This window comes from Hylaeus anthracinus, unplaced genomic scaffold (genome assembly GCF_026225885.1).
Source record: "Hylaeus anthracinus isolate JK02 unplaced genomic scaffold, UHH_iyHylAnth1.0_haploid 12001, whole genome shotgun sequence".
In the NCBI taxonomy this organism is placed as follows: Eukaryota; Metazoa; Arthropoda; class Insecta; order Hymenoptera; family Colletidae; genus Hylaeus; species Hylaeus anthracinus.
In genome coordinates this window covers 2,261,411-2,278,435 of record NW_026534348.1, presented here as the reverse complement: position 1 = coordinate 2,278,435, position 17,025 = coordinate 2,261,411, and the positions used below count along the sequence as shown (strand labels likewise).

The following is a 17,025-nucleotide window of genomic DNA, read 5'->3' as shown; positions in this document are numbered from 1 at the left end:
TATTTACTTCCACTTTCTTCTGCATCGAAGCATATAGAAGACGTTTCGAAAGCTCGTTGTCTCCTTGGTTGCACGCAAATCCTTCGAGTCTTACTCTTGGCAGAGGCTCATAGGGACTAGCCAGTTAAATACACAAAATCGGTGTACCGTACTTAGCCGCGTATTACCATAAATCCATTGAACAGCGGTATCGGCATGTTTCCAAACAGACGTCCGTCGCATACCGGGCCTAAGAGAATCGACTCTCCGCGTGTACCAAGAGTAGAGTTTCAGAGACGTCAAGAACATTGCAAGGGGAAAGAGCGCGAGACGGAGAGAGAGAGAGACGAGGGCCTTTGCGGCCATGCGACTCGACTAACGCGAGCAAAGTTACAAACACGTCGGTTCTCTGTCGGATCAGCGTATACAACATCGACGAGTTCCTTGTGCAAGGATCATGAACCCACTCCAGGGATGTTCGTTAAAGAAGATAGACCGGTCAACGGCGTAACAAATTTATCGAGTCGTTCGTAAGAGACGCGAACAACAAGTATTCGCGGAACAAAGCAAGATTCGCAAGAGTCGTCTTCGTTTTTCGATTTTCTATTGTAAAGTTTTGCTAGTTAAAACCATTCTATTTGACGCTGGATAGTCTATTTACCCCTAAACTTAGGGAACCGATACACCCGACCGATAAGGTTGCCGCCCGTCACCATTAAAGCATAATTGAGAATCGATACTCTATCATGCGGCGCCTTGATATTGGTTTTCTCCTGATTTTAATAAGGTGATGCCATGACGGTCCCAGCTACCCTTCTTCCTCATCTATATACGCCAGCACGCTCGCGTGCTTCTCACGCGAGTGTTATTTCAAGCGAACCTCGTTTCACTGAAATTTCCTAGTGACACGCGTTTCCCTGGTAAGAACCTCGCAAATTGAAAAATCAACGATACACCGAAAGGACGGTTTCCGTTGCTTCTCGCAAATGACGTCCCCATCGAATGCAAAAGTTTCCGCGTTTTAAAACCGACCGCGGCCAATTAAACACCGTTTCGGGATCGTTAAAATTTCACGCGTTCAACGCGAAATGAGATGAATATCGAGCGATGTTCCAATGTTTCGTCGAGTATTATCGAATCAAATGCACTCGTTAAATACTTATCGCGACAAGTACATCGTCCGCGATGTCAAATGAAATATTCGGTCCGCTGCGGTTGGCTCGCGGAAGGTGTCAACGAATCGCTAATGAGTGATATTCGGAACAAATTCAACCGTCGCCGAGACAACGCGTTCTACTTGACGAGGTAGCTATGTTTCGCCCCGTTAACGGCATACTACCGTGACGTTTGACTCGTAACCGCATGATTAAGTTTCACTGCGATGCCACGTTTTGATTACGCGTATAATTGGCTCGGTCCGATCGCGAGCCATTATACCGTGGAGCATTGCGACAATACGTAAGCGTCTACGGTGTTTATCGCGATGACGGTATAACCGTTCGGTCGCGAAACTGTCTACCCCGTGGGCAAGCGCGGGAGGAGATTTAATTTCGTCCACCGCCTCCAATTAAAACAGCTTCGTCCAACATTTTCTATTTCATTTTTTGTTAGCCACCGCGGAGAAAAGAGACGCGTTTGAAATGGTACCCGATGCACGCTGTTTCACAGTTCAAGGTTCAAGAAATTCCACGAGAGGCGACTCGTCCCTGTCGGAGAAGAAATCAATCGCAACGCGATGGAGAAAGAACGAGTGAACAGTCCGAGCACGTTTAGAGAATCGATGCGCCGATCGACTAATTAGTCGTGATAGCCATTACGAGGTAGGAAAGCTTTCTATCGTGTCGAGGAAGCGTAAGATAGAAAGTAAGACGAGAAAACAGGTGTACGGTGAATCAGCCCCGTGATTTGTAAGCGTGGGAGCGATCGCGTCTCGTTAAAATTCCGCGAACGTGCTCCAACTTTTCGAGAGGCCGAAGAGAGGTCCGCGCTCCAGAAGTGTCCGATGCGAGTTACCTTAGTCTCTCAATTAACGTTTCGAAGTCTCGAAGGCTATATTCCGTATACTCGAAGAGGCTTTACCAATCGAAAGCTGGTAATTAAACCAGGCAATTATATATGAATCACGACGGCGAAAGTTCGTTTCGAAGAGGGGCTTCCACGTCGAGATTCGGTTAACGTTCGCATTCGCAAATGTTTCGCGAGGATGCATGAATATATTAAGTTTAATAGGTTCGCCAAGCGGAAAGGGGAGAAAAGGGAGTGCGCGCAAAGGACGGTGAGATGTCGAGTGGCTCGTAAATGTTCGTGAGTTTACAACAAAATTACATCGTCGGTGGAGCGACGCAGCACGCCTTTTTACTCTCGTTACGTTTAAACGATCTATCGCGTCGGGAATGGTTTCGGAAGGAGGCTAAATTGATAATTGTTCAGAAGAGATTACGTTGATACGGTTGCAACTACGGTGCACGCCACAAATCTCTCGCCGATTTATTTCCTGGCTGCGAGTCTGCGTCGGATGTTAACAATCCGCTTCGAGATAAGCCACCAAGAAAGTTTTTACCCTCCGCCATTTGGCTTCCCTCTATCCTTTCGCGATTTCTCATTATACGGGGAATATAAATTTAATTATCGGCCGTCCGTTAAAGCTTTCGCTTCGTTTATCCTCCTCTTCAACTTTTAATATCGATATTGCGACCAACCGACAAGTTGCTAAGGTCAACGCGTTTTCACCGACGATAATAGTAGCTGGAAAATTACTTCCGGTTCGACGTGCTCGGTCCTCGTGGACCGTACTCGAACGCATCGACGTATCTATCGGGTCACGGATCCATACGATCCTCTATCTCGAGAGTACCATGACTCTTGCGATAAACCATCGCTAAAAAAAATACACCGGGGTCTAGACGCGCTACGGAAAAGTCATCGGCGATGCTTTTGTTGGTACCGCTGACTTTGACCGATGTTACGAGCTTGCAAATGTATGTAGATCTACGAGTTACTCGCGCAAGGAACGGCGTATTTTCAACGACGCATTTGTTTTCTCGGAAAGAACGTATTCGTATCGTACGACGAGAGACTCATTTTTCACGACAGGGTGACCGACGAGCGAATTTTTTTCAATATCAAAACTCGATTCCCGTCGGTTGCGACGACTTTGAGATCATAGCAATTTCACCCGATTAAGTAGCTCGTTGGTCGTCTTGAAATTGCAATAAATAATTAAAGAAAATTACGGCTACGATTCGGATGTTCAGGAACGAGACCCTCTCGGTTCCGTTGCTGCTTTCATCGAACTGCACTTTAATCTGTCGGTCGAGGCAGGAAGAGGCGGAAGAATTTCTCTCGATGGAACAACCGACGCGACGGGTGGTCTCCCAAGTCGGTTCTTTCATTTGTCGGACTCTGCTTCGAATCCTCGGAGAACGAAACTGTTAAAAGTGAGTCGTGTGCGGGCGTTACCAGCGCGGTGGTGTTCGATCGTTAAATTTGTTCCAGGTTTGCACATCTCTTATAAATTTACGATATCTTTAGGAGTGTAGCGTACAACGTCGATCGATTAAAAATGCATACACCGTTACCGTTCGTGGCAGTATTTCTACTCGCGCTGAAACTTTCAGCCGGCGCGCGTCGAGCGCGAGCAAATCGGTAAAAATAAATCAAACGTTTCCATCGACGTTTTCCTTGTTCGTATGCGCGCTCACGAAACCGGAACGCTTGCAAATCGAACTGCGTTACGTCGAACTTATAATCCGTGGCGATCCGTGCGGGGTCGCGTCGTGCTTTAAACCGGGTAATAACGGGTTTTACAACGTTCGAAGAGTTCCCGTGAATCGCGAACGACTCTGTTACAGTATTCGTTCGCTGTCTTTCGGAACAATGTAACGGGGTGCCGGCGCCGCGAGTTCTCGTCGACGTTGCAACGACAAGGCTGCGCGTTGCAACGCGATTTCGAAAATTCGATTGCCCTCGAATCGCGCCAGGACGAGCGTAACACAAAGGGCAGAACCCTCGATTGTTTTTGTTCGTTCGTTTCAAAAGGGTCAAAGAGAAGGCACTTCGCTTCTGTCCCTATATACGTACGCTCAACTTCGAATTCATCCCCGCTAAGCGCATCGATTGATTAATCCTTTTAACCCGTTCGTATTGTTCTCCGCATTTCGTTTTGTTCGCCTTTTATTCCTTTATCCATTTTGAAGTTAAGAACCTGCATGGGAATCGACGCACGGATACGTAGTCGCGAGGTTCGTTTAATCGACAGATTTTTTTCGCGAAGCGCCGAAATGACGTTTAACGTACATCCGTAACGGGCTCAACCAATAAAAAATTCGTATCGAATGCGCAACAAATCGTGATTGTCAGAGCATGAAGTTAACCCACATTTCCGTCAGTTTGCGATACAATTTCATCGTATCCAGTTTGCGCCTCGCTGATTCGATTTCATGTTCAAATAAATAGCGATTCGTCTCGCGTTTGAACGAATGGAAATGAACAACTCTGGATCAACGGCAGAACGCTTGAAAGTAACTCGTTTCGACTCGGTTTTACGCGACGGTGTTACTCGAAGATCATGATATAACGTGCCGGAAAACCACGAAAGACAGAATTGTCATCACGTTGTCGCCAGACTTGGTCACGAATGCACCTCGAAATGAGTTTCGAACGGAGTTCTGGGTATACAGAAACCGGAATAAAGAGGAACAAGTGTAAAAGCACGATTCACACAGACGGGTGTATTATTTCGGATGATTGTTCGTGTTCACCGTGTCGCCGAGTCTGTACAAAATTGACGGATACCGAAGAAACCAGGTCAGACGTTCAAGCCGTCGTGATCGTAATCTTAATTAACGAACACAGTTACGGTAATCCAACCCTTCAGATTTCGTACACGTCTGTATCGTGCCGTAGCGCTACCATCGAGACAATTAATTGCCTAAAATCGACACTCGTTCGCCCTTTCTCTCGTCTGTAAGTGTGGAAACTCTAATTAGTAAGTCTATCTGACGATAAATACACTTTCAGCTTTATTATGGAGCGACAAGTGCTCAAGGATCGAAGAAGCAAATCTCGACGATGCGCGATAATAGTAGCCTGTCGATTATAAAAAGACCTTCTCTTCAAGCGGTCACCAAGTGGATGGGGACGTCTATAGTACGGTTCTTAATATTTTTAGAGGTTATTGACCAAGTAGAGAGGGTCACGAGGCTTCGAGGGGCTCCAGGAAGAGGAAAAACCGGGAGAGAGATGAAGAGAGGCATGGAAGAGCCCGACTGCAGGGTTGGACGTTGCCTCGCGGGTCATTAATGTTTAGCCGAGCTAACGAAGTTGAGGAAGCCGGTGGAAAGGGTTCTCGTGAGCCGTGAGGGGACGCGAATGGGTTCGTACAAGCGCAATGCCGCCAAAGTTCAACGTTGCGCGCACAAAGAGTAACAAATGGGGACAATCGGGGTGTCGGATTTCAATCTACGGCCAAGCATCGACGGATGAGAAAAACGCTCTCAGTTTTCCTTCTGGCTTCGACTTCATCTTGGACCACGGAGATCGAACACGGAGATAAATTTTCGTCGGTCGCGCGTTTTCGCCGGAAGGAGAATTTAGGTCCGTGACTGCGAATAATATCTTCGGCGAACGAAAGTTGCTCGAGTTTCGCCAAGCTTTCAAAGTTAAAACGAGATAACGAGGAGAGATTCTAATCGGCGGCTGCTCCAAGATCGGAGACGAACGATTTAAGATCGACGTCGAACGCTTCGCGTACTGGAAGGTGCGAACTACTATGTACGTATACATTCGTAGAAAAGCTGCAGGATCGGATCGCTATATACAGCGTTCTACTCTCCTTTCGCGGCAGAAACAATCGAGGTCGTGGACGTATTCCCCGAACGATTCGAGTTTCGATAGTGGCTGGTCGACTCGAACCTAGCACTAATCTCTAGTGTGAATTCGGCTTAACTGCTGCACCGGCCTTCCACGGCCGAGTCCGGAAAATTCAACGGCGCCAAAACAATCGCGGATGGACGCGAAAACTGCATCAGACGTGAAATTCCCGCTAATTGTCCCGACAATCCTTTCGGTTCTTCTTTAAACGCTAACCGTTCCCGTCTCCGTGCCGTTGTACCCGCTGCTCGACTTTCGCCTACAATACGGCGATGATTACCGAAATGGCAGCAATTTCCAAACCCAAATGTCGAGGATCTGTTGTGTCGCGTTTAATCGTTCGCGTATTCGCGGATAATTGTTCGACTTTCCGAGCGCATCGCTCGCGACGAGCGTTTTATCCGCAAACTAAATGTAACGCCGCCAGGTTCTACTCGTTCGATATTTTTTCACCCAATGCCTGCCGAGTCGATGACGCGAATCGAGAGATCAATTTCTAACACAGTTTCCTCCGAATGGGTTGGGGGCGTTCAGCTTTCGTATCTGTCAGCAAATCGAATACGATTTCGCGCTTCTATTCGCCTTCCTTTCAGGCTGACACTTGAATGAAAAAATCATGAAAAAATCTTCGAATCGACACGCACACGTCGTTGACTTTAAATGCAAATCCACGAAACGTGATACAGATCGACGGGTCGCGCCGTATCGTTCTCGTTTCTACGGAGAAATCCAAATCCTATAAGAAGATCGATTCCCGCTTCGCGATAACTCATCATTACAATTACATCAAGACAGAAATATTCTCCCGAGCCGTAAAATAAACTCTCCTTCGCCGAGTCCACACAATCCGCGGGAATTTATCTCGATCCTTCTCCATCCTGGTGCACTCTCCGTATTTCTCTCGCGCGCCATCTCGCTTTACCTCTCTCTCAGTCATCCCACGCGTAGAACACGTATGATTTTCTTCTCGTATCCGGGTTATTCGTCTCAACCCCTGCGTTCATCTCTGGAGAACTGTTTCTCTTTCCATCCGGTAACCGTCGTAGACTCGTCCCTTCATTTTCGCTCTTTCCACCCCCATCCCCTAAACCCAACGTCCGTTTTCGCGTTGACGTAACTAGAGGAACCGTCGACAACGTTTCATATTTATAAAAGAGTTAATATTTATTCGGACTCCGTGCGAATGGCTTTTTGCCGGGCCACTTTTCGTTTCTATTTCCATTTCCGCCAAGTTACACCCAACCACGAGCACCAACGCACCGGTCATATACTTTGACTTTTGTTTCGCGAGGTTACCGCGACATGACTCGCGATTCGAAGAACGATGGTTTTTCGATGCTCTGTAAATATTCGAATTCAATTTCGTTAAAATGTTCTCGCTCGCTGCTCTACTGACCTTAAACTCTCCGTTATCAAAGGGTAGATTATTGGTTTCACGAGGTTCACTCGGTTCGAACGAAACTTTATACGTAGGCTATGGTAATCGAGCGTGTAAATCCGTTTTCGCGTTGGATTCGTTATAATTTTCCCCGCAGTTCCTAGAGCACGTTAAAGGGCTTGCCGTTATGACAACTCTCTGTATCACGCATACACTTCAGCAATTACGTTATCCTCCCGATCGGTTTCCAATAACGCATTTATTCGCTCGAACGTACCCTCTGTGAGTTATCAAACGTATCAGTTTTCAAGTGCACGCTGCGCATGCAACGAAACATTTCACCGATTGCGTATTATTCACCGGCTATCCACTTGCTTCCTTCGACCTAAATTACTCAGCGATCATCGAGCACCTATACACCGCGAATCAATCGTCCCGAAGCCATTTTCATCTCTCGATGTCGTTGTTTATCTTTCGTTCAAGTGACAGCATTCGATTCTGTCAATTTTCTCGAACAATTGCAATTTCGCTAAAATACGCCAAAGATCCAAAATACCACCACTCGGAGAAGTTCGAACCGGACGCGATGAAAAATAAATACGCCACGCGTGACAAACACCTACACGCAAACACAATCTCTTCCATCGTTGTGAGTATTTCGAACAGTTGCTAAAAATGTTAGTCGATCGACGCCACCAGCAGGATCGTTCTAGCAAAACGGCGGACGTCGAGGGAAGGTTCGATGTCAAGACGATTGCGCCATTTCCAAGTGGGATCACCGAACACTGATCGCCGATTGTTTCAATCGGCTTTAGCCACCGGCGCTTCCCGACTTCCACCCTCTTCCTCTTTCACCCTTCTTATCCCCCCGCTCGATACCCGATACAATTCGACTTGGCTTCTGTTCGACGAAGATACGAGCCCTCGGACCGACGAACGCGCGAGAAAAGCCAGACTTCGACATTTTCATGCGCGCCGCCAACTTTCCGTAAGCACCTCAGCGTCCCGAGTATTCGTCGAAATCTGTCTATAGCGAAAGACTGACATCGATATCGATCGCGGAATTTAATATACTGTTCGCGCGGCTCGTCGTCCAACTAATTATTCGCGTTACAATTCCACGTTTCCGAAGAATGCAAGGACACGGGATTCTAAGACCGATCTATACCGACGCACTCTTATCTGTTCCCAAGTGAATCTAGAAATCTATTTACCTTCCGCGAGAGCCCTTTATCGTGCATTCCTTGTACGCCTGCCAATTCTCCGGTTGTACCCACTTTTCGACACCCATCCATATTTACAATCCACGACCGTCAAAGGGTACCTCGAAAAGCGCGGAAACCGAAAATACGAGCAAACGACGAGCACCGATGAAATTACTTTGATCCAGACCAAGGGTTTCGTTTGTTCGGTGGTTCCTCTCGGTTATCAAGTTGAACAGGGGAGAAATTCCACGGCAATTTTACACGAGCTCAACTGCCGGAACGAAAGAGAGGCGGTTTGGTACCGAAGTCACCGTTCGGCACGGGGCTCGAAGCGGGGGCGGTACATCGTCATTTCCGTCGAAGATGGACCTCGTTAGCTGTTCGATCGACCGTTTCGATTTCTATCCTCCTCCCTTCTTTATCCGCCTTCATCCCTTTTCACTTTCCTCCTCCCGAGGAATATAACCTTAATCCGTTTCTCTTCGAGGAGGAGATTAAAGGATCGAAGGATCGAGTGGCTCTCTTTTTTCTCCAATTTATATTTCCCCGTCGTAACGATACGTTACGTTTTCTACCTAAACTAAAGATATCTATCGTCACCGTCGATTAGAATTTGAGAGGGCACGAGGTTCGCTGACTCCCTTGAAGCTGGGGTACCTCGGGTTCGCTAGGCCCGTACTGTAGCTGCGTTCGCGCACGCCTACAGCCCCTGAGGGTAACATTTCTATCGTTCTGAAAGTCAATATTCGTAGACGTCGCGTCGCGTCGCGTCGGCAGTGGAAATGGAGAGAACAGAAAACGACAGGGTGTAGCAACCTAGGTCCGTTGGCCTAGAAAAATAATTGTTCCTACGAATCAGCGGCGAACCCGAACGCATCAGGCGAGACTTTTATGAAGATCGGATCGAGTACGACCCTGGGTTGCTGTACTTTCCAACCGGAAGGTTGTCGAGAAGATAAGTGGAGAGATAATTGAGGGAACAATTGGCGAGGCACGATAGCGTGACGAGGAGGTAATGGAGATATGGAAATAGTTGAAATTCGTTTCTCGTTACGTTTCCGTATAATTTTCACGGCATCGCGACGTTATGTCGTCGATAAGGGATACCACGGTTCGATCCTTGCTCCTATTCAACATGTTACCGATTCTTATCGATTCGATTTACAAGTATCGACGGAGAATGCAGTTTAAAGCTGCATGGAAAAACATCGTGAAAAATTTGACGCGCGTTTATTATCACTGCGATTCGTCGAACTGGTTCTGTTTACTTTCCGCTTCAGCCATCCAAACGGAACGTCGAAAGAGTCGGCGACATTTGTCACGGGACGATCGTTTCTAGTATTCGAGGATAACTCGATATCGGAGCGCGGCTTCGGCCCCTGCAATCCATTCATTTCCAAACGTCAACTCCTTCGTCAGGGGCCGACAATGTCGTCGACACGTCCGTAATTATCTTCGCTTTCCTATCCCTATGGGAAGTTCGTGGCAGTGCTAATTAACGTCCTGTGCAGCTCTGCCATTTCGCGCCGTGAATATTTTCGATGCGATGCATCCTGTCGCGGCATTTCTCTTCGCTAATGACACTCGTTTTTCCGTCCTTCCTCGCTATCGCGATTCCCCTGACTCGAGCGAGTATCGTGTCTCCGAGAAACTTAATTTAAAAAAAACGTGTAAGGTCGCGACCGATTACGACTAATCCCTTCGATGTTTCTCAGTTTTCGCCAAAGTTTTCCGACGCTCTGGCTGCGTATTGACGTTCAATTTTTCGAATGGCTCGTCATACCGGTGCCTGAAATTTCGAACGTAACTGCTTCCTTGTCCTCGCCAAAACACCTTAAGATCGATAACGCGAAAGTTTACTCTTCCGGCTTGATTCAAATTAAATGTCAACAAGCTGCGCTGAGACGTCGACTTCCAACTTTGCACGGGCTGTGTGTGTTCCTATGCATTTACTTCCCCGGCGCGGGAAACGCGTTTAACGCGACTCGCGGCCAGCGACTCTTTTCTACTCCGCTTGAACGGTCAACAAGAAATTGTCTACCGAGTTCTCTATCGTTGAAGGAATTTATGCGACGGTGTTGCGAGCCTTTCGACACGTTAGAGTTCCACGGCGTTCAAAACCGCGAACAACGAATCCGTGATACGAATTCCTCGAAATAACTGCTCGTAGAAAGAGAGTTCGCGACGAGCTCGACTCGACGTTTCAGCGTGGGAGATTAAATCTCTGGCTTCTCCTCGATCGTTTTCGGCGTCGTAAGATTTTCGACTGTCGCTTCACCAAAAGTTGAGATCACGTTATAAACGTAACGCAAACTTTACAATTTCGCCTGGCGTTCCCATGCGTTAACTTTCCCGTACGTGAGAAGCGTTTTCATTATCGCGTACTACCAGTATCGCCTCGAGCCACCGAAGGTAAGTAGTTATCTTTCGTTCTCTTCTTCTTTCTCGCGTCTTCCGGGGCTGCGGCTCCCGGGATCTCACGACCGGATCGCGCCAACATGGAAGCAGGTTTGTCTTCGTCAAGACGGACGAAAGGAGCGGAAAGTGGTAGCTTTTTAGAGAGCGCATTCTTCCGTTCGTCCTCTCGTGGAAACGATCCACTCCGCGGCGAGAAAAGATGGTGCAACGCCGCGTGAAAAATGAATATCTTCAACGGACCAAGGAGAAAAAAAAACGGTTCGTACCTGCCGACTGCTTCCGTTCGCTCCTTTGTAATAAAACGTCATACGAGAATTTATTTACACCCGTGTCCTTGGACCTTATCCATTTCACCATCCTGTATCTCGTTTAGGTTTCAGACTCAACCGCGTCTAGTAGAGAAATTGGACGGGAATGGATGCAACTAATATTTCGTTCCGTTCAAGATACGCCGTTTAAAATAAGATTCGTTGTAAAATATTTCAACGGGCCCGCGCGGATCTCGATTTATCTCGAATCTCGAGTTTTCCGAACCTCTCGCGCTCTTTCGATTTGCTCGTGACTTTTAGCGGATCGGTATTTTGCGTGGATTTTATTTTGGTATCTTGTGTGTTCCCGAGAGGTTTACAGGTTTGCAAGTTAAATGTATCGTACAGAGTTAGGAAACCACGACGCGACTCGTCGCACTAATTAATATAAATTTCGGTAATCGACATTCTCGTCGAGCCGGTCGATTATTTATAGGAAATAAGTTTTTCGTATCTCCGAGCTCCTCGCGCGCTGCAAGTCGTTTCCAACTTACGACATTCAACGACCCGCGCTTTTCCATCTAGACCGGACGAATAATCTCGAGTGAAATAGAGTGCATTCTCATATTCACGTAAGAAACGTTTGGTGTTTCAGCCTATGTACCGAACGGATGTACACTTGTCTTCTCTAACGAGTATCTCTGTCCCCTTTGCTTGCGAAACGTTGAAAGTCTCGTAACGAGCCGCGGCTTTTATGGCACGCATTAATTTAATTAACGGGATCGTTAATTGTGGCTTGTCGCGCTACTTCGGCCTTTCGCGGCCCCTATTTCCGCAAAACCTGAGAATCGGAGAAGGACTTTGTAGGTTTACGAGCAGCTAAGAAAGAAACCCTCTGAAAAGCCGAGCATTGTCCTCGGTCGTGTAGTATCGAGCACGCTGGGGAGTTTATTTGCGACGCGACGACAACCGCGACAAAATAAAAGGACGCGGGACAGTTATGAACTCGGAGGAATTTCTTTCGAGGGAGAGCGATACAGTTTCCGAGAACCGGGTCGACGGAGATCGATTGAAATAAAATTCAACGACCCGCACCTGTGTATATTGGACCTTGACGATACTCGTCGTTTTTCGAATCGCGAAGATGACTCTGTAACCGAGTCGAGTATTAACCTAGCGTATCGCAATCAAACGTAAAAATAGAAGTAAGCGCGTTATTTCCTCGTCGTCGTTTTACAAATTTATCGATGTCGCATCGGACAGCCTGCTGCCGTGTAGTACTCTATTTCATCTTCCCTGGCTAGCGGCACCACGAAATAACAACGGGCCCCTCGCGAGTCGCGTCACGTGCACGTTTTTAAATTCAGAGGAAATCCGTAAAGTTCCCGAGTATTTCTCTCCCCTTTCGTATCGACATTTTCTCTATTTCGGTTCGTAATAACATTGAAATTCAATCTGCCCGTTCCGGCCAATAAAAGTAAACCTACCGGGAACGTATCCCGATCATCGTTCTTCAGCCTTGCGCCAATTTTCTCTTAATCTGTGATCGAAGATCCAAGCAAAATGGCTACAGGGAAACGGGATACGAGCGATCGTAAATTTTGCAGTTCGACCCGAGTGAATTATCGCGAGCACGATTATGCATCTTTCCTTCTCGCGTTGGCTACGCGCGAATGGATGCTCATCGCTCTGGGAAAACCCGTTTAGAAATATATGTGGGAAACCGAGAACTTGGAAAAATCGAATCGATAGAGTAGCTCTCGTGAGTGATTCAGATTCTAGGAAGAAGTAAGTGTTTGGTTCTATTAACGAAATGGAAAAATTGTCGATGGAGGAATGGTGTAACGAGTTCGCTATCTGTACGCGATCTCGTCGCATCCCTTCGGACATGACCGGGTCAATAAAGCACCACTGTACCTAGCGGCGTTCCTTTACTTTACATCCTGTCGATGGTACAAAAATTCCTCAACGGGAACCCTGCTTGTCCTCGTGAAATAACACCTTGTTCCTTTGGCGATGCCATGAAAAGCGAGGAATTTGCGACGCCGAAGCACGAGAACCGAACACGAGAACTTTAAAAAGAAGGTAGTCTCGCATCGGATGAAAAACTTGCTTTGTCCTTCCGACTGCAGTTCGAACGAGCCGCGGAGATAAATTCCGTTGTCGTTTGTCGTAAATTACCATATCGCGTATAACCGTATTTCCCTGGATATCCAATTCGATTAAAATAAAATTCAATCGCGGAGAACCTTTTTCCGGCGTTTCCTCCTCGTCGCGTCGTAATTTAATTCTGTTCCGAACGAATGTTATTTATCTCAAATCACTCGACTTGTTGTCCCAGGAATACTTGGCTCGTTTCGTCGGCGACCCCCGCGACTAATTAAACTCTATCGATACGTTTCTCGCTTGTTCAGCTTGGATATGTCGCGACGTTCTTTTTACAATTCTGCCGTTGTCCATTTCTCGCGAAAAATCGTTCCGCGTAGAACTGTCTGCGGTATACGTCGAGGATGCGAGAAAACACGCGTCGGTTGTAAACGATGGAAGGTTCAACATTTCCAGGAAGAAATTACTTAGGCGTCGCTCGCGGCAATCATCGTGTGCGTGGATCGGGGCTTTACGGAAAGCAACACGGCATATTCCCACGCTGTTCGCGATTTCACGTCTCTTTCGTCGTTCTTTAACGGACGTTATATCGTGCCATTTGCATTGTCGGATATTGCCGGAACGTTGCGTTACAGGGAAAAAAGAAAACAGAATAGGCTAACAAGTTGACGCGTTTGCGCTTGAAAATCGTCCCGAGTGCTCGCAACGCGGGACACCCCTTGTCGAGAAATGACGCATCGTGCTCGGAAATCATTCCGAGTCGTTTCAACGGAAAAGTGCTACCTCTTCTTTTGTGTGCTTTGTGTACGCCGTCGTGCTTGGCCTGTTTTCACCGGCCGGAGAACTTCGTTAATGACAATAATCGTATCATGCGACGGACGGCATATTAAGGGATGAAAACGACAAGAAAAATACGAGGCAATTACTCGGGAGAGAAAGATCGCGGGGGGCGGCCGTAAAGTTTCGACACGCGAGGAGCTTCTGTAATTAAAAGTGCGTGGACGCGTGAGCGGTCGTTAATGGCTTTACGACGGGACGGAAGCAGGGGAGCCCGATGAAAAAAAAAAACCTACAGAAATACAGCCTAATCCCCGTGTGTTCTAAATCTTGAGAAAATGCGCGCAAAAAGATAAAAGCGTTCCACCGGGAGCTTTATTCGCGCAATTTTTCTTTTATCATCAGGAGCTTGCAAGGGTTGTCGCGAAATGATGGTTTCAAAAAATCGGCGTGTTTTCTATTAACCTCGGTACACCTTCCGCTATAAGGGAAGAAACTTAAATTACGTAGTTGACGTTCAGTTAAAATTTCTTTCGCTTCGCCATCGATGCAAAGACGTACGATACGTAGGAGCCTTACGTTTCGTGTTTTCGTTCAACTCCATCTTCTTGGGTATGGGAGGCGCGAATACTACAAATATTACGAGTGCGTGGACCGAACGGATGGACCACTTTTAACTACGCGGGAAGATGCCGACCTCGTCGAAATCAATCGCGCGAATAAAATTAGCGTTCGATTTATCCGCGTCACTTTCCAACCGAGTTCACCGAAGCTAAACGGTTACCTTTTCCACCCCGATAAATTTCTAGAAGTGCATCGCAACAAACGACCGATCAACGCTACGGAGAGAGCGTCGTTGCCCCGTTTTCCAGTTCGAATTTCGAACAAAACCGAACGCCAACAAGGCGAAAGAGCTTGCGTAGCCGACTGACATTGGAAAAAAGGACGCTACTCGTCTCTTTTAAGCGGAACGGTGAATACCGGGAACGCTGCCGTGGCGCACGGCAACGAAAGAACGAAATTCAACGTGCTGCAAAGAAATTTATTTCTTAGATTGACATTCAAAAGGAGCACTCTGCGCTTCCTTTAACTTGTATTATGAATAGAAGGGAGAGGGTGAGAGAGAGAGAGGGGGGGGGGGGGATAGAGAGAGAGAGAGAGTACCGAGGCGAAATTTCCAGGGCGAGGGAAACATTTTTGCGCGCGAAGAGGCGCACGTAAATATTGACATCCAGGCTTACGGTCGTCTCGAGACGCGAACCGTGAACCGCCGCGACGCGGCAGCGCGAGCTGTTCGTCTACCACGAGCGTTCGTCGCTTTCGCGATCCGCCAAAAGTAGAATAAACTATGGTAATGATGCGACGTTTTCACTCACCGGCTCTCCATCCTGCACTTGCCCTCCCTCGCTTTGCAGTTGTTTTTGAAGTCGTCGAATATCTGACTGCACGGTTTGCCGTGTAAACAGACGCTCAGCGCATGATTGCAGGTAGGCAGCGCGTCGATGGGGTATGGATCCTTGTCTGGAAAAACGACAGCGACGATTAATTCGATTCTTCGAAGCGAGTCCGCGACGAAACTTTGTCAAGGAATCGATGGGACCAGAGGATAACACTGGACGCGTTTAACTCTCCGCTTTGCGATGCGACGCGATGCACGCGTATCGACTACGTACTCGATCCATATTATTCGCGGATAGCGACAAGCGACATTCAAATATCGAAGCAGTTCTTCTTATCCGACATCGATCGAACGTGTTAGTTTACGCGCACGAACGATTGCCTCGATTGTGTCAAATATGACGTATATATCCCTCGCCACTCTAAGCTACACTGCGATCGTAACAAAGATCTTACAAATTTGGTCTAAACGTTAAATCTCCGAGAGTAAAAAATCTCCCAATGCGATTGTTTTCGTTTAAAATGGTTCGTTTCATAGACCAAGCACTCGCTCGATCCACGATCTTCGTGCTCGATAATCGTCCGAGACAGAGTTTCGCTTGGGAACAATAGACTCCTCGAATGGACCGTAAAACCAAGAACAACGAGCGAGACTGGGTGGGAGATATTCCGTGAAGAAAAAATACTTAAATGAAAAATTCGTTCGTTATTAACGAGTAGAATTCATCGTTCCGCCTGCAGCCTCGGAAACGAGGAAAAATAATTACTCGTCCGCTAGCGCGAGGCTCGCGCACGTAAAAATAATGAAAGGGCGCGTCTGCAAGGGGCCAATGAAATAAAAACAATAAGAAGACGCCGGGCGCCCGGCGTCGGCGCCGGACTGAAGCAAAAAGAGAAACTAGAAAATAATAAAGGTATTCTCTTATCAAAGGAAGAAACGTGGTCCGGGAGGGCGCTGTGTTAAGAGACGAGGAGGTTTTTCCGGATAAAGGCGGAAGAGGGTAGGGAATTTTTTCGCGAATAATTTCAAAGACCTCCGTGAATTTCCCGATAATATAAAACGATCGCAATTAAACGGGGTGGACTATACTTCGTTCGGCGATGAGGTGGACCGAAGGCGAAGGGGAAAATGAAAAAGAAATCGAGCGACGGCAGCCTACGCTTTATTCCAAAAATTGAGCAAAGAAGAAAAACCGTAGGTAGCAATGCGCGCGAGATATATATATAAACAAAGGGTTCGATGAAGTAAGGATAATAGCGGGGAGCAGAGACCGTAGAGGGGATGAACGGAAAGGGTGAGAGGATAGGATAAAAAAGAGAGTTTCGCTCGCGGAATCGACAAGCAAGAGGAAAGCCCATTCTTTTAGCATCGGTAAGAGCGGAGACGAAAGGAGAAAGAAAGCGATAGAGAAGGGAGGATTCGCGATGCAGACAGAGGGAAGGGGACAGTGGGAGGATCACGGCTGGAACAGCGGACGTGGGTGAAAAGAAGCGCATTGGGAATTATCCGTGAATCGTTCAAAAATGCTCAAAAGGCTCGACGGCCCGAACGAGTGAGCTCTCGGGAAAATGAACAATGGAAATCGTAGGAGAAGCCGCAACGGTGCGGAGGTTATAAAAGGGGCTACAGTCAAAGATATCGCGA

At 47.4% G+C, this 17,025-nt stretch overlaps 1 protein-coding gene across 3 annotated transcripts in view; it reads right to left on the bottom strand.

Annotated features, from left to right (window-relative positions):
• The window catches only part of LOC128890863 (uncharacterized), a 193,471-nt gene that overhangs the window by 88,344 nt on the left and 88,102 nt on the right, over positions 1 to 17,025 (bottom strand). For all 3 annotated transcript variants that reach the window (XM_054149795.1, XM_054149796.1, XM_054149797.1), the window contains exon 4: positions 15,359 to 15,503. In XM_054149795.1, coding sequence (XP_054005770.1) covers positions 15,359 to 15,503 — 145 coding nt within the window. The remainder of the gene's footprint in view (positions 1 to 15,358; positions 15,504 to 17,025) is intronic.